This window comes from Panthera uncia, unplaced genomic scaffold (genome assembly GCF_023721935.1).
Source record: "Panthera uncia isolate 11264 unplaced genomic scaffold, Puncia_PCG_1.0 HiC_scaffold_392, whole genome shotgun sequence".
NCBI lineage: Eukaryota > Metazoa > Chordata > Mammalia > Carnivora > Felidae > Panthera > Panthera uncia.
The window spans coordinates 3136-22972 of NW_026059531.1; the positions used below are offsets into that span (position 1 = coordinate 3136).

Here is a 19837-nt window from a genome sequence, read left to right on the forward strand (position 1 = left end):
CAGGGAGGCAGCCCGGCTCCCCCTGCCCTACGGGGCAGCCACCCTCTCCCCAGGCAAACGTCGGCCTCCAGTCCGGATGAGAAGGACGCCCCCCACCCCCGACTCCCGGGCCTTCCCTCGAGCCTGAGCCTCCCGTGGTCCGGCCCCGAGGCCTATGGGCTCAGCCTGGGGAGCGCCCGAGCCCTCCCCCGCCCGAGACAGAGAAAGCACCATCCCCGGAGGGGACAGCGGTGCTGCGGGGGGTGCTGGGTGGGGGTCCCCGCGTGCCCGCTGCACCCCGCCCCCCGCCCCCCGCCCCTGCCCCGCGGCGCACCGGCTCACCTGGTGAATCGGACTTTGCAGATGTTGCACTCATAGGGCTTCTCTCCGGTGTGGGTCCGGATGTGCCGCGGCAGCTTGCCGGCGCCCTGGATGACCTTCTCGCAGATGGGGCACTTCTGGAAGGCCTTGGCCCGGATCTTCTTTTCCACCTTCTGCGACCAGGCCGGGTAAACATCCCCGTCGTGGGCGCCGCTGAAGTACTTCAGGTAGTAGTCCACGACGCCCTTGTCGTCCGCCCGCGACTCGTCGTCGCTGTCCCCCGCCGCCGCCGCCGCCCCCGCCCGGCCCACCGATGACATCATCTGCTGCAGCAGCGTGCTGGCCGCCAGCCCATCCGCGTCGGGCCCGTCCCCGTCCCCGTCCTCGGCCGCGCCCGACAGGAAGCCCGGAGAGTCGCCCGGCTCGGGGGCCGCCTCCGACAGCGAGGCCGCTTCCTCCTCCCCACCCCGGCCGTAGTGGCCGTTCTGCGTGGCGGTGGCCGGCGGGGCCACGGGCGGCGGGAAGAGGCCCCCGGCAGGGGCGTCCTCGTCCCGCTCCGGCCACAGGCCCGGGTTGCTGTCGCCCTCGTCCGCGTCCCCGGCCGAGGGCCGCTCGGCCGGCGGCCCCGGCCCGTAGAAGTCCAAGCCGTTGCAGTCGCCGGCGGCCACGGCGGCCACGGCCGCGGCCACGGCCTCCTTGGTGGCGTCCAAGTCCTCGTCGGACGTGCCGAAAGCAGACCAGGGGAAGGCGGAGGTGGGGGGCAGGCTGTTCATGGGGTTGCTCTGGAAGAACTCGAGGTACTCCTTGGCCCGGAGGAGGTTCCGCTGGTCGGTCTGATCCACGAGGTCCAGCTGCCCGGCGTCGGCGCCCGCGTCGGCCGCCAGGATCTGCCGGTCGAGGAGGTCGGCGCACACGTGGCTCACGGCGGGGATCTCCAGCAGGCGGGCGGCGCTGAGGATGTCGCCCACGTTGGCCGTGCTGACGGTGAGCGTGGCCGTGTAGGCGAAGTCCATGAGGGCCGTGAGGGCCTCGGCGCTGACGAAGTCGATCTCGTACACGTTCTGCTGGTCCACCACGGCGCCCGACGTGAACAGCTTCTTGAAGTACTGGCTGCAGGCCGCCAGCACCGAGCGGTGCGTGGGGAACTCCCGGCCCTCCACCAGGATCACCACGTCGCACAGCAGGCCCTGCGTCCGCTGCTCGTTGAGTCCGCTCAGGATGTCGCTGCTGTGGTCAGGGAACGGGATCCCGATGGGGCCGTCCACACCGCCGGCCATCTTCCGCGCCGAGACCTGCAGCGCCAGGTGGGGGGGTGGGGGGGGGAGGGAGGGAGTAGTGATCGTGAGGGTGCGGGGTGGTGGGCGCACCGGCCGGGGCTGGGGACCCCCGGAAGGCGGCGCCCCCCCCCCCCCCCCCCCCCCCCCCCCCCGTTTCCCCCTCTGTGCCCCAGGGCGGGCGGACGTACAGTGCTCCTTCAAAAGGGGAAAAACCCCCCCGGGGGGGCCCGGGCAAAAACCCCCCCCCCCCCCCCCCCCCCCTCCACCAGAGGGCCCCCTAGAGTGCCCGGCCAAGGGATGATTTGAGGCGGTACGGGAGCACACAGTAGGCGCTCGATAAATGCCTTGCTTCCTAATGAATCTGAGTGCTGGCTTCTGCCCGCACCCTCTCTAAGGAGGCGGTGAGGCAAGGCACCCACTGTGCGCTGTCATATGGCCGAGCCCCCGGCAGTCCCTGCGGGCAGCACCGTCTGCCCTGTGGAGGTGAGAAAACAGGGCTCCCGGTGGAGAACCACGCCCACGGCCCCTCAGCCGTACCCTGACTCAAACCTGGGATGTGTGACCCAGGGGGACAACCCGGTCGTCAGTCCCTGCCTGGCCCCTGGGCCTTTTCTGACCTCCCAGTGAGGCTCCGAGTCAGGAGGAAAGGGTAAGGCCAAGACCCAGGGACCAGGCTGTGGGCGTGCCCTGGAGGGGCGGAGCCAGTGGCCACAGGACAAGCCACTTCCCGCGCCTCGCGGAGCCCCCAGCACGGAGCCCCCAGGACGACGCAGCTCAGCTTGGCCCAGGCACAGCAGAGAGTCACGGGGTGGGGGCGGGGGAGAACGACTGCCTGAGGCTCCTTTTCCCTGCCCACCCAGGCTGAACCCCCAGAGGAGAAGTAGGGGCTTTCTGTCCACCTCATGCCCACCCGGCTCCTCCCCAACTCTTGGCCACCCTGTTCGGCCCAGGGCCTCAGTCTCCCCATCTGTCGAATGGACAGAGAGGCCTTTGGAAAAGCTGGCGGTAGTGGTGGGGGACACTCCGTCTGTCCTGCCCCTCTCCCCCACTCCCTTTTTCCGCCTTCCCCTGGGCTGTGACTCATCCACCCACTCGGGCGCTTGTGCAACCCTCTGGCTCCTGTCCCCACCCCTCCACCCTCTCTGGGGAGCCCCCAGCTGCCCCAAGCCACCCAACACAACCCACGTTCCTCCGGTTGCCCAGCTCTCAGGACAGAGCCCCCAGACATCTCCCGGGAGGGGGGCCGCGCCTTCCTTGGCCTAAGGGCCTCGGGACCCCCAGCCCCCCAGGCAGAGCACGAGCAGCCCAACCCAGCTCCAACCCACATCCCTCCCGCCGCGAGTGGACCAGCCTGGCGAGGGACCCCGGGGTTGGTCTGGCCCGACCCAAGGCCAGGCGGGGACTGTCCCGACCCGGGGCCGCCCTGGGAGCAGGGCCCTGGCCCTGGGGCTGACACAGAGGCCTTTGTGTGGCCACTCGGGCCGGCACTACACTTCCCAGGACGCCTCTCTCTGCGGCCCGCCCTCTTTCCCGCTGACCACACCAGCTGCTCGGCTCCCCCCCCTGTTCCGCCAGCCTGTGGTGGGGCCGGGGGGGGGGGGGGGGGGGGCGGCCCGGTGGGGGTGGTGGGGGGCAGGGGGGGGGGGGGGGGGGGACGCCCGACCCCATCTGAGGCCCAGCCACGGAAGCCTTGGAGGAGCCCCTGTGGCGGCTCCCACCCCCTGCCACCATCTGCCGTCTGGCCCCAGGCCCCAGGGAGCAAGTGGGCAGATGGGCTCCGGATCAGACTGGCCTCGGCCCTCCTCACCCCCTTCTGATCCGGGCCACCAAGGCCTCAAGATGGCCACCGTGGCCCCGCTTGCCATCCTCCCCCCAGGTGCCTCAAGGTCCGGACCTGCAATGGTTCAGAGCATTCACCAGCACCTCCCCCCCCCCCCCCCCCCCCCCGCTGCCCCCCCCCCCCCGTCCCCCCGGGCACTCCGCCGGCCGGGCAAGGGGGCTGGCGCAGCCCGGTCCCAAGTATGAAGATGCTCGGGCTCCGGTTTGCAGCCGGCTGGGGGAGCAGGCACGGGGCGCCGGCCCGGGCCCTGGGCCTGGGTCTGCACCAGCCAGGCGAGCCTGCAGCGTGGCGCGGCCCGTAGGTCCAAAGGCCACGTCTCTGTCCCCTCCAGCCAGGGCCTCTGTTTCCCCCACGTAATCCTAAGAGACCCCCCCACCCCCAGCAAGCCCTTGCCTCATCCCTCAGCCTGGAAACTAAACTAGGTCTGCAGACAACCTGGCCCACACCCTCCCGCCACCTGCGTGCCACACCCCAGGCCACTGCCCCCACCCCTTGGGGCCCCTCCCTCTAAGGCAGAGGCAGAAAACCCCGCGCGGGTCAGGCGGGCGACCCGGCAGTTAAAAGGCACCTGTTTGCTGAACACCCACTGTGCGCCACGGCATCTTCTCGCCAGGACAGCCGTGTGGCCTCCTGCACCCTAAGAGGCCCGGCCGGCACCTGACACCCAGTAGGTGCCCCCACGCCAGGTGGCTGCCTCGGTCAGGACGACCCAATGAAACTTCTCTCCTCCAGGAAGCCCCACCCCCACGCCGGCCAGGTCCCCACCCTCCAGGGCCAGGGTCCTCACAGCTCGGGCCCACACCCACCCAGCCCATCTTTCATCAGAGCCCCGCCCCCGCCTCCATGGGATTTCCGGGGCGCTCGGTGCTGACTCGGCGGCGGCCGAGGGGCAGGCCTCAGCAGGCTCCCCCCCCTCCCCCCACCCCCGCCGCCGGCGCACAGTAGGGGCGCAGCAAACCGGATGAACCAAAGACCACAGAGCTATGCGCGGAGTGAGCCCACACCCAGCCCCGCCCACCCGGCTGGCGCGCGCTCCCCCGGTCCCACCTCTGAGCTAACCTAGGGTCATTTATTTGCCGCACTGTTTCCAAGGCGGCAGAACCCGGGGCCTGTCGGGAGCCCTCCCGGGGCCTCCCGTGTGCCCTGGACGACTGGGGACTAACTGGCACCTTGTTTCATCCTTCTCGCTGTAAGCCCAGGGCTTTACAGACGAGGAGAGGCTCAGAGAGGTGAGGAGGCCTGGGCAAGGGCACACAGCAGACCAGCGGCCAGGCCGGGGACCCAGCGCCAGGTCAGGAGTGCCCTCGCCTGGCCCCAAGAGCAGCAGGTGTGGCAAGGGCATCCTGAGCGCGGGGAACAGGACAGGCAAAGGCCGGGAGGTGGGCGCCCCGGAGAGGGACAGGGGGAGGAGGCCCTATTTACCGTGCTTCCCAAGGTCAGGGGCAAGGTGAGGGTTGGGGCGGGCCTCCTCCTTCTCCCCCCTCCCCAGACTCGTGGGGAAGGAGAGGGGGCGGCCAGCAGGGGGTGGGCAGGTAACTGCCACCTGCTGTCTTCCTGGAAGAGGGGGCGAGGGGGGTTGCTTAATGAGCGGTTGAGGCCTGTCTACCCCCCACGCCCCGGCCCCGACACAGAGTAGAACAGGAAACCAAAGAAGGGACCTCTGACACCTACTGTGTGCACAGCAGTCCGAGCCCAAACCCCAGGTCCTCCACTTCCTGTAGGACACTGGGCAAGAGGCAGGGCCTCTCTGTGCCTCAGTTTCCTCGGAGGTCATGACAAGTGCCAAGGGGACTGGGGCTGCTTGAGGCCCAGGGTCCCAGCCCCACCTATTCAGCAAACTCTGCCTGAGGACCTACTGTGTGCCGGCATGTGTCCCCAAAGGCCCAGTGAGGCTGCTTACTGACCCCCCCCCCGGGCCTCCTTGAGGATGGGGGGACTCCGAACTTAACCTCCGAACGTGACTCCAGGAATTCAGCCCCCTCTCCACCTACTGCGTGTCAAGGAAGTATATGTGGTGAGGCCCCAGGAGGAAGCCAGGGGCGAGGAGCCCTCACCTGGAGGGGAAAACCAGACCCAGAGAGGGTGGGTGGCCGGCCCAAGGTCACACAGCAAGTCTGGTGCCCAGGTGCGGTCGCCAGGCCCACGCCCAGCCGCCCCCGCCCCCTCCCAGGCCAGCGGCCTGTGTTGCAAGGTTGGTCCCAACGGGTAACCCCGCCCTGACCTGGTGCCAATCCCTGCCTGGCCCGGTCCCCGGCCTGGGGTTTAATGGGACAGGAATGCAGCGTCCCGATTAGGGAGTGGGGGGCACCAACGGCCCAGGGTGGCTGCCGGGCTGCCAGCCCGCCTGTCCTCACAGGCCTCCAGCCAGGCCAGACACCAGCAAACAGGCCCTCGGCCATTTTATGTGTCCATTTATTGCCCTAAATGGGGAGGGGCTTCCTGCCCAGGCCTTAAAGGGCCAGAGGCAGGAAGGCTGCAGGCCGGTGGGAAGTTGGGGGGCGGGGGGTGCTTCGAGGAGGTCACGAGGATCCCATCTGACCCCCAACTCATGGGTGGGGCTGAGGCTCACCCTATTCCCACGCTCTCGAGGGCTGTCGCGGGCCAGGAAGTAACAGCCCTGACACCAGTCACCGGCTTCCAAGAGGAAGCCCCGGGAAGCCAGAGCCACTCGTGGGGAGTTAGAAGGAATGAGCTTCCCATCACCTGGGGGTAAGCAAAGCCAGGCTTCACAGATTCCCATCACGGTCTAGCCCACCCTTGCTCAGGCTGTACCTGCTTGGACAAAATGCCCAGAAGGGGCCTGGCTGGCCTCTCGAAGCTGTCCTCTCTTTCGTCCAGACCTCTCCCTCCCTCCCCCCAGGCCTGCTTGTTACCAGGAGGTGCCTGCACCTCCCACCCACCCCCCCCCTCCCACCCCCAGCCCGGGCAGGTGGATCGCTAAGCCTGGAGGGCCCAGACGAGGGGGAGCCTGGCCCGTGGGGGCCTTGTGTCCTGTGCCCACGAACCCGCCAGCTCCCTCCCATCAAACACATCCTGATGGGAGGTGGGACGGGGCCTTGTTTTCCAGTTAAACCAGAAAGGCGTGGGTGGGGACACTTCCACCGAGTGGCCGCTCACAGCCTGCTGGGGGGACAGATGGAGGGGCCAGTCCTTTGGCCAGGCTCTTCACAAGCGCCAGATTCTCAGCAGGGCCCCTTCCGCGCTTTGGGGCTCCACTCAGGACTTGGGCCCCGAGGGCAGGCGCTGCTCCTCAACAGGCCCGACCCTGATCTCGACAGGGGTCCTTACAGGTCTGTAATCACTGCCCCACTTTACGGGTCAGGAAACTGAGGCTCAGAGAGGGGAAGTGACTCGCCCAGGGTCACACAGCAGAGCTCACTTTGAACACAAGCCCACTGGCTCTGTACTGCCCGACTGGTCCTTCCCAGGCTCCTCCCCCCTCCTCCACACTGCCCCCAGGTACCAGCAAGGGACTGAACCCCCTACCCTGGAGGCCTTGGGGCTGAGGACAGCTTATTCTCACGCCCCCTCAGAGCTGCCTCTGCCTCAGAAAAGGGAGAGGTTTGCCTGAGGTCACAGAGGGAGCCTGGGGCAGGACTGGAGTCCTGCTGACATCTGTGAACTCAGGACAGGGGGGCCCTAACCCCTGGTCACCAGGGATGCAGCACTCTCCCAGGCCCTGACACCGCACGACAGTCGCTCAGCCAAGTCTCCTGGGGAATCGGGGACTAAACCCTCAGGACCACAGGTTTGGGCTGATGGCGAGACTGAGGCTGGCAGAGGGGCGGTGACCTCCCCAAGGAGACCTCAGGTGGAGGTGAGGGCTGGGCTGGGACTGGACCACACTGGCCCCCACCCAAGCCTGTTCCTCTGGTCCCCACTGCCCAGGGCTGTTGCAGGGCGGTTTATGGTCCATCAGGTGCCTGGAGCACAAGGTGACAGGTGAGGGGGTTCTGCATGTCTCAAGTGGCCGGGCTGGCGACACACTCCGCCAGAATCCCCATTGTGCCCTGAGTTGACCTAGGTGCTCCCTCCATGAGGGAGGGCAGGAAAGAGGACACAGGTAGACCCACAGGCACCACGCAGGGAGAACCCTGTAACCCCAATTTACAGCGGGGGACACCCAGGCTCCAAAAGGCCAAGGGGCTTGTCCAAGGTCACACAGCAGCTAGTGGGTCATTCGAAACCCCAGCAGACCTCGGGCCAGCTCTGCTGCAGAGGGGCTGGCCCTGAGTCTCAGCTTTAGTGAGGTGACCTCAGTCATCTTGGGTATAATGGGTCATAAAACCCAGAGCCCTGCCCATCTCCAGGGGCCAAGGTGCCAAGGTGCGGGACTGTGGCTCAGAGAGGGCAGGAAAGGCCTTAGCGAGCCATAAAAGTGCCTGCCACAGAAGGCTGGGGAGGCGAGAGGACAAGGGGCTCATGCTGTGTGACCTTGGGCACCTGGCTGGCCCTCTCTGAGCCTCGCTGTCCTCTTTGGACACAGGGTTTCATAAGCCCCAGGAAGTCTCCATTTGGCCTACAAATGCCGGCTCTCAGCCCCCAGGCCCCCAGGAAGAGAAGTGGGTGGGTGCCCCTCAGCTGAGAGGAGACTCGTCTTGTGAGCCAGGAGGCAGGACCATGAGGGTCAGACCCAGGCCCAGCTAGGTGACCTTGGGCTGCTCTCTGCTTCCCCCTGGGCCTCAGTCTCCCCTGCCCAACACGGCACCTGCTCCGAGGGTTGCTGTAAGCCATCCCCCCCTCCCTGCCCCGGGGTCCCCACACGCGTGTCTAGCCTCCCCTCCCAGCCTTGGTTTCCTCCTGTGGCAAAGGGGACTGCCACCAGCCTGACCCAGCTATAGGTCAGAGGGCCCCAAGGAAGAGAAAGGAAGGGAAAAAGCAAACACGAGTACTTGCTACGGCCTCAGGAACCTTCCCCACTGGATGAGACCCAGCTCTGCCAGGCCTCAGTCTCCCACACAGAGGAAAGGGCGCATCAGCTCCCTGCGGCCACCCCCTGCTGCTTCTCCTAGGGCCTGTGCTGAGAGTTTCTCGTGGCTCCCGGCCCGGGCCAGGGTGCTGACTGGCCACCACGCAGCCAATCAGAACTGAATAATAAATACCCCCCCAAAGTGACCCTCGAATTAAAATTTCAGTGTCCCCGTTGGCTCCTCTTTCCCTCATTAGGCATGCGGATCCCAGGCCTCCGCTCTTCCAGTCACCGGCTCCTGCCCCCCCTTCTCCCTTAGGCTCCCGTCTCCACAGCGATGGCTGGCGGTAAACAGAGCCCCGAGCCCAGCCGACAAGTGCCAGGCCCGGTGTGCTCTAGGGGCCCCAGCGGGGGTGGCCCCCAGGGGAAAATGCCCCCTGCACGGAGCCGAGCCTGGACTCCCCGGACCTCTCCCAAGACCAGCTCTGCCAATAGGAAGTGATCGGCTGGTCCTGCGGAGGGCCCCCCCAGTGTGGGAGCGGCACACTCAGGGTTACGCCCTGGCCGTGTTGTGGTGGGGGGGGGGGGGGCGCTGACATGGAATCCCGGATGCCCTCTCCAGCCGGCCCTGCTCCTGGAGGCAGCTGGCAGGGGGAGGGGGTGCGTAGTAAACCAAGCCTGCCACCCATGGGTGAACCAGGTGGGCACACCCGGGGAAGGGGCACCAGCACCTCTCTCACTTCCGCCGCCCGGCTTGGGGGGGTGGGGGGAGGAGTTGTCTGCCTCCCCTGCCGGCTCACTCCACTGCTGGCTGCATTCCCCAAACATTTAGTGGGCGCCCACTGGGTGCCCCAGCCAGGTTGGACAGCAGTCTCTTGCTGCGGTCCACCGGGCTCCCCAGCCAGCAGTGCCACCCAGAACCCGCAAAGGCCTGTGCCCGGGGGAGGGGGGGGGGTGCACCGGCCCCGGCGCTCAGTTCAGGCCCCTGCCTGGTTCCAGGCCCGGGACTGGGGGAGGGGGCTGGTTCCCAAGCCAGGGAGGGAGGAAGGGCGAGGGAGGGGGCCGGATCCCACCAGCTCACCCCCTCCTCTGCCGGGACTCAGGGTTCGCACGTGGTGGTGGCGTCAAGGGGAAGGAGGGGGGTCTGAGCCAGAGGAGAGGGGGTCACGCGCTTTGGGGGCGCGGGCGGCGGGGAGAGGGGTGCTCTCCGCCCCCTCCCCGGGGGCCGGAGCCGCGCGGCCGCGCGGGCGGGGCAAGGGGCCAGGCCTGTCCCCCCACCCAAGGCTGAGTCAGGCCCGGGCGGGGGCAGGAAGCGGCCCCCTCCCCCGCCCCGGCCGCAGCGCGCGGCCCCCGCCCCGGCCCGCGGGCCCCCGCCGCACCGCCCGCGTGGGGGGCTCCTACCTCCTTCCCGGGGCAGCGGCGAGGGGGCCCGGCCCCGGCGGCGGCGGTGGCGGCGGCTGCGGCTGGGCTGGCTCCCTCCGAGGGGCCGGGAGGCGGCAGTGAGCCTGGCCCCGCGCCACCCCCCGCCGCCGGCGGCCAATCCCCACCCGGGCTGGGGGGAGGGCGATGCAAATTACCCCGGATCTGGGTCCGCCCGCCCGCCTCCCCCACGCCCGGGCCCGGCCTGCACTAGGCCGCGCATCCCCGGGCTCGCTTGCGCCGCGCGGCCGCTGGGGCCGCCGCCCTCCCCGGGGAGCGCCGGGTGGGTGACCCCCCCCCCCTACCGGGGCGGGGGGCCGAGGGGAGGGGGGCTGGGGACGGTTACACAACCAGGCGGGGAGGGGCCCCGGGGCGGGGAGGGGGCCGGCCCGCGGGCCGCGCAGCCGGAAGCCGGGGACCGCCACCGGCCCCCGGCGAGGGGAGCCCGGCTTCAGGCCCCGCCTCCGGGCCGGCTCGGCCCGCCCCCGCGCCGCGCCGCGCGATCGGTCCGCGCCCATTGGTTCGCCGGCCCGCCGCTCACCGCCCCTCCTCCGCACCGCCCCTACCCGCGGACCGCGGCGGGCCGCCGGCGCGAGGCACCCTGGGACTTGTAGTCCCAGCCGCCTGCCACCTGCCAGTCGCAAGCGGTGGGGGGACTACGGCGTCCAGAAGCCCCCGCGGCCGCGCCCGCCCACCGGGACACTCCACCCCTTCCCCCTCCTTTGCAAAGCCCCCCTCCCTGTTTTTTCAGCCCCCCCCCCCCCCATCCCCCATGGAGCTCAATCCTGGCCAACTCCAACGTATGCACGCAGCACCGAATAGGCCCCCGGGGGGCGAAAGCACCCCCAGTACCTAGCTGCAAACTTAGCACGCGACGCGCCCCCCTATCTCCCCACGCCGGTTCCCCCCCCCCCTCAATGCGGCCCCGCTTCCCCTCCCCCGCTCCCCGCGCGTCTGGGATCCCCGAAAAGCCATGCACTGGGGCGCGGGGGGGGGGGGGGGCTGGGGCATAAGCCCATGCACTTCGCCCCCAATCCCCCTTCCCGGGCGGCGCCCCCTCCCCGCGCTCGGGATCCAGGGCGCTCCCAGCCTCCGGGCAGCTGCCAACCACCCCCTCCTCTGAAACTTGCGGAACGTCCGCGGCTTCCCGGATCTCCCCTTCCCGAGAGGGCAGAGGTGGGCGCAGCGCCCCCGGCCCGTCCCCGCCCTGCACCCCGTGCGGGGGGCCGCGCCGGGCGCTGACTTACCTCGCGCGGCCGGGCCGGGGCCGGGCCGGGCCGGGGCGCGAGGGGCCGGGGCCCGGAGTTGGGACTGGGCTCCTCGGCCGCTCGCCTCCGGGGTCCGCGTCTCTCGCTCTCCGCCTCTCGCGCTCTCCACTCGTCGCTCCCTCGCTCCGGCGGCGGCGGCGGCGTCACTGCCCCTACAGTAACTGTACAGTACAGCCAAAGCCCCGTATGATGCTCGCGACTCCCTTCCTGGTTTCTCCGAGGGCAAGAGGGGTCCTCCCTTGTCTTAAAGGTGCCGCAGCCGCCGGCCCCCCCCCACGCCCAGCCCGCCCCCCCCACCCCGGCCTCGGAGGCCAGAACAGGCTCGGCAGGTCCCCTCTTGCCACGTCTCTGCCCTCCCGTGGGGCTTCGCCCGCTGCGCCGGGGAGACCGGGCTGTTATTAGGTTTTGTCAAGTTGGTGGGGGGGGGGTCCAACCCGCCCCCGGCGCGCCCCCCCTCCTCTGACCTCTCCGCCCCGCTGCGCGGCGCCGTGCCAGCTTGCCAGCTTATCTGGCCCCAGAGCTCCCCGGGGCGCGGGGGGAGCGGGCCCCCCGGGGTGGAGGGGGGTGGGGGCCTCCAGATAAACAGGCCCCCAGCCTCTGCGCAGGGGCGGGTGCGGGGGGGCGCGGGCTTTGCCCCCGACGCCCGGGGCGTGGCAGGATGGCAGCGGGGGCGGGGAGGGCTGTGCGCACTGCGAGGACCGACGCGGGCGTGGGTCGCGGCGGCCTGGGCCGCTGGGGGTGGGGGGGGCGAGGGAGCGGGGACCCCGGGCCAGGGGCCGGCCCTCCCGGGGCCTCAGTTTGCCCCGCCGCAGAAGGGACCCGGGGGCGGGTTTTCGACTGACGGCTTGGGTCCGCTGGGCTCCCGGGTCCCTAAATGAAACAGCCAACCTGCCTGCCCGCGATTATATAAAAGAGTCGCCTCCGCCCGCTGCGCCAGGGGCGTAGCGGGGGAAGGGGTTGGCGAGGGGCGGGCTGGGCGGTTGTTTTCCCGGCTTGCCGAGTTCCCCCACCCAACTGCGGGCCGCTGGGCTGGACGGGGACCGGGCCCCGGACGTCTGGGTCCTGCGGGCCGTTCGCTCAAGGGTCTGCGTGGCTCCGGAGGGGGCAGAGATGGGGAGTGGGGAGGCGTTGGCTCAGCCCGACTTTTTTCCCCTGTCCATTTCTCCCACTTCCTCCCCGGTCGTGGGAGAGGTCCGGCGGGGCACGGGGGAGGGGCAGGAGGGGCCACGCGGTGAGAACAGCCTGACCCGGTCCGGCCGGCTGCCCGCTGCACACAGTAGGCGCCTGGGGAGGGCCGGCCGGTGCGATCAGCCGCGCGAGGGGCTCTGGGCCTCAGTTTCCCCTTCCTCCTTCCCTCGGACGGAGAGGGCTGGCACCTGCTTTAGAGCCGCCTTTTACCGAGCGCCTCTCGAGTGGCTGGCTCTGTCCCGGGTCCTGTTTACCTCCATTCTAACGTCCAATCGCGTTATAATCATTATTATTTACTGTTACCATCATTATCACCACCATTACTGGCCCTGCCGTGGGTGAAGTGGACGGGGTCTGTCCTTCTCGGACTTCAAAGCTTCCCACCGCCCCTCGTACTTTATTGCTTCTTCGCCCAACATATTAAAGGCGCCTTTCAACTCCCAAACGGGTTGAATCGGCTTTTGTAATAATAATTTGGCTTCTAGGGGAAACCCGGGAGGCCCCCAGAGGGGAAGTGCCAGCCCCAGGACTGAAACCGGCCCCTAGTAGGTAGGAAGGGACTGAGGGAGGGGCCGTGTGGGTCCCGGTGAGGGTGGAACCCAGGGACTTTGCTCTAACGACCCTGCCTGGGATATAAGCCCGTTTTCCTTCCTTAAACCAGCCTGCCATCAGCCTTAGGACAGAAGGGCCAGGCAGAAAGACAACTTGCAGGTCTCAGGGTGGTGCCTGGACTCCTGCAGATAACTGGAGCTCGGGCCTTGCTCCTCAAGCTCCACCCTCCGGGTGACTCAGTTCCCCTCCTGTACCATGCAGCCCTGAATATCCTGCACCGTTTTTCCGCAGGGGATAAACCGCTTCAGAAGGGGCAGGGAATGAATATAGACGCGTACAGAAGATTGGCGTCGAATCTAAACTTCATTATGCCCTGAGAAGGAGGCGTTACATAATTTCCATCTTACATATGAGAAAACTGAGGCCCAGAGAGGGGCAAGGGGCAAGGGCGTCAAATCCAGCATTCCACCTGACTCTGGACCCTGCCAGAAGGGCTGGGGGTGGCTCCTCCAAGGATGTGCCGGGCTGGCATACCCCGTCCCACCCCCCATGCTCACTCCAGTCCCTGCAGTGACAACAGGAAGGGAGGCAAAGCTTTGTCCTGACCCCCATTCCTCAGACCCTACTCCCTCCCCTCCCCCCACATTACCCAGGTAGATACTATTTTTAGAGTTCATAGAGCATAAGAGATTGAGTTACTGTGTGACCTTGGGCAGGTTACTTAACCTCTCTGATCCTCAGCGTCCTTTAGAAAATAATGACCCGGACTTCCTAGGGTTGTAAACAGGGGAGAGACAAGGTGGCAGGGGTAACGATCTTCAACAGCACAGTGCGGCAGAAGTCCTTAGTATACAGCCTAGATGTCATTCTGTCGGTGTTATTACTACTCTTGGGCCACACCCCCCTCTTGTTCCTGGCCAGGGCAGCGCTGGATTGAAACCCACCTTTCAGAGCTGAAACATCCACACGCACTCATAGCATTTGTTACTTCATCGGCAGAACCCCCACCCCCGTCAGATGCTTCTTGGGGCGTGTCAACCTGACCAGCTCTGTCTTAGCCACAGAGCAATACGAAAATTGACACATAGCGGGCACTTGTCTCCAAACTAACTCTCGTTCCAGGGTCGGTGGGAACGTCAGTCAGCTCTGCTTTTCTGACTTCTGTCTCCGCCTGCGATGTCGGTCCCCCTGTGCAGCATCGATTGTCAAGCCTGCGGTACGGGACGATGACACCGAGACCCGGAGGAGAAGAAGTTGAATAATTTCCCAAAGACGCACAGCGAGGCATTGGGTGGACGTGAATTCAGGTTGTGTTGGCTAGGCTGCAAATTTGTAGATTTTGAGCAGGTAATCCTTGTCACTGTGAGCGGGGATAGCTTCTGGGGGATGCTCTCAGGAGGATGGGGAGCAGGGCCAGAGACCTTCTGTTCACTGTCTTTGATCTTCTGAATTCCGTACCACGCGTATATTATTGTTTTAAGTATTTTCTACGCCCCGCATGGGGCTCGAACTCAAAACCCCGAGATCAACAGTCACATGCTCTACTGACTTAGCAGGCCAGGCGCCCCAATGCATACGTTATTTGCCGTGAAATTTAAAATATCTTACAAGTAACAGTCCTTAACTTTGGTGCTTCAGAGAACACCAAGGGAGTGAAAGAAACACCCACCGAAGGGGAGAGAAAGAAGGTTCGAAAATCATAGATATGATAAGGGCCGAATCCTCGGAACCTACAAAGAAATCTGAAACTCGACGCTAAAAGCAAAGTGACCAAATTGTTTCGACCGGGCGAAGGATTTTAACAGCCGTTTCTCCAAAAGAGATACATAAACGGACCATAAAGTTCATGAAAAGTTGCCCAACGTCATTAGTCATCAGGGAAATGCAAATCAAAACCACGATGAAACACCACCTCACCCCTGCTGGGATGGGGAGAGTGAAAAAGGTCGGTAACAAGTGTCGATGGGATTGGGGAGAGGCCGGAACCCCCGCCCCCCTGCCACCAGCACCACGAGTGGTGGGAATGCCCAGCGGCACAGCTGTGGCACTTCTTCCAGAAGTTAACGGGGGACCCTATGTGTGTATCCAAGAGAAAGGACAGCATCTGGCCCACACAGCACCTTGTGCGCGAAAATCCGCAACAGCGTTACTTGTAACAGCCCCAAACTCAACACCGTCCACACGTCCGTCGACTCACGCATGCGTAAACACAACGTGTCCATCTATACACGCGCACGTCACTCGGGTGTGTCCCCCGCGCACGCGCACATCCCGCGGCCGCGAGCAGGAGCGAGGCGCCCGCCCCCGCCGCCCCGCGGACGGTCCCCGAGCACACGACGCTCAGGGAGGGGACCCGACACGAGAGGCCACGCGGGGTGGGAGTCCGCGGGTGTGAAACGTCCAGAACGGGTTCATCCACGGACGGGAAGGGGGCTCGTGGGGGCCGGGGAGGGACAGTGACTGCTAAGGGGGAACCGGGTTTCCTTTAGGGGTGATGAAAATGTTCTAAGATTAGATTGAAAACCACTGACTTCTATACTCTAAAGAGTGAATATTGGGGTACGTGGATTGTGGACTTTTTTTTTTTATTAAAAAAAATTTTTTTTAATGTTTATTTATTTTTGGGACAGAGAGAGACAGAGCATGAACGGGGGAGGGGCAGAGAGAGAGGGAGACAAAGAATCGGAAGCACGCTCCAGGCTCTGAGCCGTCAGCCCAGAGCCCGACGCGGGGCTCGAACCCACCGACTGCGAGATCGTGACCTGAGCTGAAGTCGGACGCCCAACCGACTGAGCCACCCAGGTGCCTCAATTTTATTTTATTTTTAAAATGTTTATTTTTGAGAGACAGAACGCAAGCTGGGGAGGGGCAGAGAGAAGCAGAGACAGAATCTCAAGCAGGCTCCACGCCGTCAGCACAGAGCCTGACGCGGGCCTCGAACTCACGAACTGCAAGGTCACGGCCTGAGCTGAGATCGGGAGTCGGAAGCTTAACCGACTGAGCCACCCGGACGCCCCAGAACGGGTCTGTTCCGCAGGTCAGGTGGAAAAGAGCTGTTGCTGGGTCCGATGTCGGGGGTGGGGGGACGGGAGGCCTAGAACCCGAAGGGCTTGCCAGGTTTCCGGGGGGGGGGGGAGTGGACAGTTGGATAAGGAGTGTCAGGGAGAGGGTGGCCTTGGCTTGGGGGTGTCCCTAGACCTGCCTGTGTGTGTCTGCAAGTGTATGGATATGTTTACTTCTATTGTTGGTCTTAAATATATATAAATGACATAACGCAATTATTTTTAAAGAGGGTTTTTTCTTTAACGCTTATTTATTTTTGAGAGAGAGATTGAGACACAGCGTGAGCAGGGGAGGGAGGGGCAGCGAGAGAGGGGGACGGAGGACCCGAAGCAGGCTCTGTGCTGACAGCAGAGAGCTCGAGGTGGGGCCCCAGCCCATGCACTGTGAGATCACGACCTGAGCCGAAGTTGGGTGCTTAACTGACTGAGCTGCCCAGGTGCCCCTATTTATGTATTGAAAAAAATTTTTTAATGTTTATTTTTGAGAGAGAGAGAGAGAGAAAGAAAGAGAGCACTAGTGGAGGAGGCTCAGAGAGAAGGAGACGGAACCCGCAGCGGGCTCCAGGCTCCGAGCTGTCAGCACAGGGCCCGACGCGGGGCTCGAACCCATGAACCGCGAGATCGTGACCGGAGCCGAAGTCGGACGCTCAACCGGCCGAGCCACCCAGGTGCCCCGCAGTTAGTTTTGAAAAGACCCACGACCTCCTCCCTCCATCCAGAACCAGCAGGATGGCATTCTTCCAATGTGTCTCTGACCCCTCCTCTGATAACGACCCTAGAAAATATTAAGTCCCCTTGCTGGCACCTGCTATAACAGGGAACCACAGGCTGGGCGCCACAGGACAGCCGAGGCACATACTCCCTCACGTCTGGAGACCGCACGTCCACAGTCAAGGCGTCAGCAAGGCCAGGCTCCCTCCAAAGATGTGTTCCTGGCCTCTCTCCTCGCCTCCGGGAACCTCGGGGGCTCCCTGGCTTGCAGACCGACGGCCGTCTCCCTGGATCGCTTCACACTGCCCCCCCCCCCCCCCACCCCGTGCAAGTCTGTCTCTGTGTCCAAAGGCCCCCTTCTTATGAGGACGGCAGTCATATCGGAGTAGGGGTCCACCCGACTCCAGGATGACCTCACGGTCACTTCACTAAGGACATCTTCTTCAATACCCGTATTTCCCAGGAAGGTCACGTTCTGGGGTACTGGAGATTAGGACTTGGCCATGGTGCGTGCGTGGGCAACAACACCTCCATCTACCCAGCTAGCTAGCTCTCCCCTGTTGTGTTTACCAGCGACCTGAGTAAAGGTGCTGACGTGCCGAAGGCTAGTGATCGGCCGTTCGGGAGACGCGTCTGGCAGAACAGAGAGAGATCTGGATCCAGGGTAGACGACGCAAAACAGCCAAATAAACAGAAGGTCTCCTGGGAGGGCCGTAAAGGTCTGGGCGCGTTCTCAAAAGCCAGCTGAGCAAACGGAGACGAGATGTTCAGTCTGGGCAGGTGAGAAAGTTCTGGAGACGGGTGGTGGGCACGGCTACATCAGTGTGGGAGTATCTGATGCCGCTGAACTGCACCCTGAGGAAAGGCTGAAAGTGGTGGGGCGCCTGGGTGGCCCAGTCGGCTGGGCGTCCGACTTCGGCTCAGGTCATTCGTGATCTCACGGTTCGTGGGTTCCAGTCCCGCGTCGGGCTCTGCGCTGACAGCTCGGAGCCTGGAGCCTGCTTCGGATGCCGTGTCTCCCCCTCTCACCAAGCCTCCCCTGCTTGTGCTCTGTGTCTGCCTCTCTCTCAAAAATAAATCAACGTTAAAATTAAAAAAAAAAAAAAAAACTCAAAACCAATAGCGTAGCTGGGCTTCTGAAAAAGCTAATGTGATTTCAGGTCATAATATTAGAGGTCTAGTGCTCAGCCCAAGGGAGGTGGTGGTCTCACCAAACCATTCGGGGACAAGACCAAGATGGGGAAGGGAGACAGGAAGCCACGTCCCACAAGGAAAGACAGACAGACTGACAGCCGGGCCTACCTCCCCGGGGGTTCTCTGTGGGGCTGACCTGCGGAGAATGGAATTGATTCTGGGGTGGACCAGAGGGAGGGATGACAGACCAGCTCAGCTCGTGTCCCATCTGAGCCTCCGCCCGCTGCCCGGCCTGGCCAACCGCACTGGGTCTGGTCCACTCGCGGTCCGCTCTGGCCCCAGGCAGGCAGATGAGCTCCACGGTTCCGAATCCATCTAGCTCCAAAGCGCCCAACAGGGTTGCCGGGGCCTGAGTCAGACAATCCGGAGCAAAGTTCGGTTCCTAAAATGATGTTGGTGTTTGTACAGCCATGTTCACAGTTGCCAAAAGATGCAGGCGACCCGAGTGTCTGTTGATGGATGAGGGAAGAACGCGGTGCGGTCCAGCCACACGCTGGAATATTCCTCAGCGCAGAAAGGAAGGACGTCCTGCCGCCTGCCACCGCGTGGACGGACCCGGAGGCCGCTGTGCGCAGGGACAGGAGCCAGACACAGAAGGACACGTCCCGCGTGACCCCACGCACGGGGGGGTCCCCAGAGGAGTCCCGTCCACCGAGTCAGAGAGTGGATGGTGGGAGCCAGGGGTGGGGAGGCCGTGCTTCATGGGGGCAGGGTCTCAGTCTGGGGAGATGGAAGGTTCTGGAGACGGATGGCGGGGGTGGCTGCACGACCGTGAGTGCCCTTGATGCCCCTGAGCTGTGCGCTTAGAGGTGGTGACGATGGTGACGTACGTAGATTTTACACAATAAAAATATCAGAGTTCGGCTCTCTCTCTCTCTCTCTCGTTCTATTAAGACTGAAAAAAGAAAAGCCAAACACATCAGGGTCCGGCTGCACAGAGGCCGCCCTTTTCTGTCCGCCCAGCAAGGGCACAAACTGCTTCCTCCAACCACAGGGACGGGACGAGGGGCCGGCCTCTGGCGCCAGCCTTCGAGTGTCCTGCTGGGGTCGTGGTGCTGACTCCGTGGGCAGGGGCCCTGCGTGTCAGGTGCGCGGGCACCCGGAAGGCCTGGGGGCCGCCACCAGCCAGCCAGCCCCTCCGCAGGGCTCCGGCGGTGGCCGGTAAAGCCTCCTCCCAGTCAGGCTCCTCCCAGATCCCGGGGCTCCTCCCAGAGGTGCTCCTGGGGAAGAGCTAACATTTAACCAGCCCGCCCGGGGTGGCCAAACCAGGTGTGCAAGTACCGGGAACACTTCAGTACTTGTTGGCAAATCGAGGCCGCGTGGAGCGCCCGACTGCCCCCGGCGCCCGGAGGCCTCCCCCGGCCCAGCCCCTGAGCCTCACAGGGGAAATCTTTCCCGAGCAGCAGCCTCTGAACTCTCAGCGGCTGGGGAGATGCCTGGCCCATTTGTACCTCGGTTGGGGGGGGGGGGGCTAGTGCACCTCACTTAGGCAGTTTAGACTTGGTCTGGGAGCTAGAGGAAGGCGGGTTATTCTGGCCCTCCCGCTGTCCCTTACGCCACCTTGCCGCTCAGTATTCCTACCTGTGCAATGGGCCCTTGCACCTAGCTCTGGCCTCTCTCTCCACCTGCGTCCTGGCCTCCTGGATGCCCCCCTCGCTCCCAGGCTCGATGGGGACCCCCTGGGGCCTCTCAGAACCTCGACAGAGCGCTCTGGCGCTCGGGGTGGCCAGCCTGCCTGCCTTTGGGGCCTGGGTCACAGCTCGGTCTCTGTGGCTCTCTCCCCGGCCTGGCCCCACACTGTAAGAATTTGCTTAGGGCGGTGGGTCAGGTGAGTCAGGCTGCTATCCCCACCCGCCTACCCCCACCCCACTCCCTCCCACGGAGGGGGGGGGGCATCGGTGGTTGTGACCCTAAGGGGTGGCTCCCGGCTTGGAGGGTTGGGGCCAGGGATGCTGCTGAGCCCCCCTGACGTTCAGGCCCCCCCCCCCCCCCCCCCCCCCAATGATGTGGCCCCAAACATCCACGGTGCCGAGGGCGAGAAACCCTGGCCTGGGTCTAATTTCAATCCTGCCTGCTGCTAAGCGGGCCTGAGGCCTCTCCCTCTGGGTGCTCGGCAG

The 19837-nt window shown here is 65.1% G+C and overlaps 1 protein-coding gene across 2 annotated transcripts; it reads right to left on the reverse strand.

Moving 5' to 3' along the window:
• Window positions 1–301: 301 nt before the first annotated feature.
• Window positions 302–11290, reverse strand: LOC125918035 (zinc finger and BTB domain-containing protein 7A). Of its 2 annotated transcripts, none has more exons than XM_049624100.1 (2): window positions 10993–11290; window positions 302–1592 (listed from the first exon to the last, which is right to left on the reverse strand). In XM_049624100.1, exon 2 carries the CDS (start codon window positions 1575–1577, stop codon window positions 318–320), a length of 1260 nt encoding a protein of 419 aa, XP_049480057.1. In that variant the 5' UTR covers window positions 1578–1592; window positions 10993–11290; the 3' UTR covers window positions 302–317. The 2 variants fall into 2 exon arrangements, with proteins under 2 accessions (XP_049480057.1, XP_049480055.1); XM_049624098.1 differs by lacking the exon at window positions 10993–11290 and adding an exon at window positions 9728–10050.
• Window positions 11291–19837: the final 8547 nt, after the last annotated feature.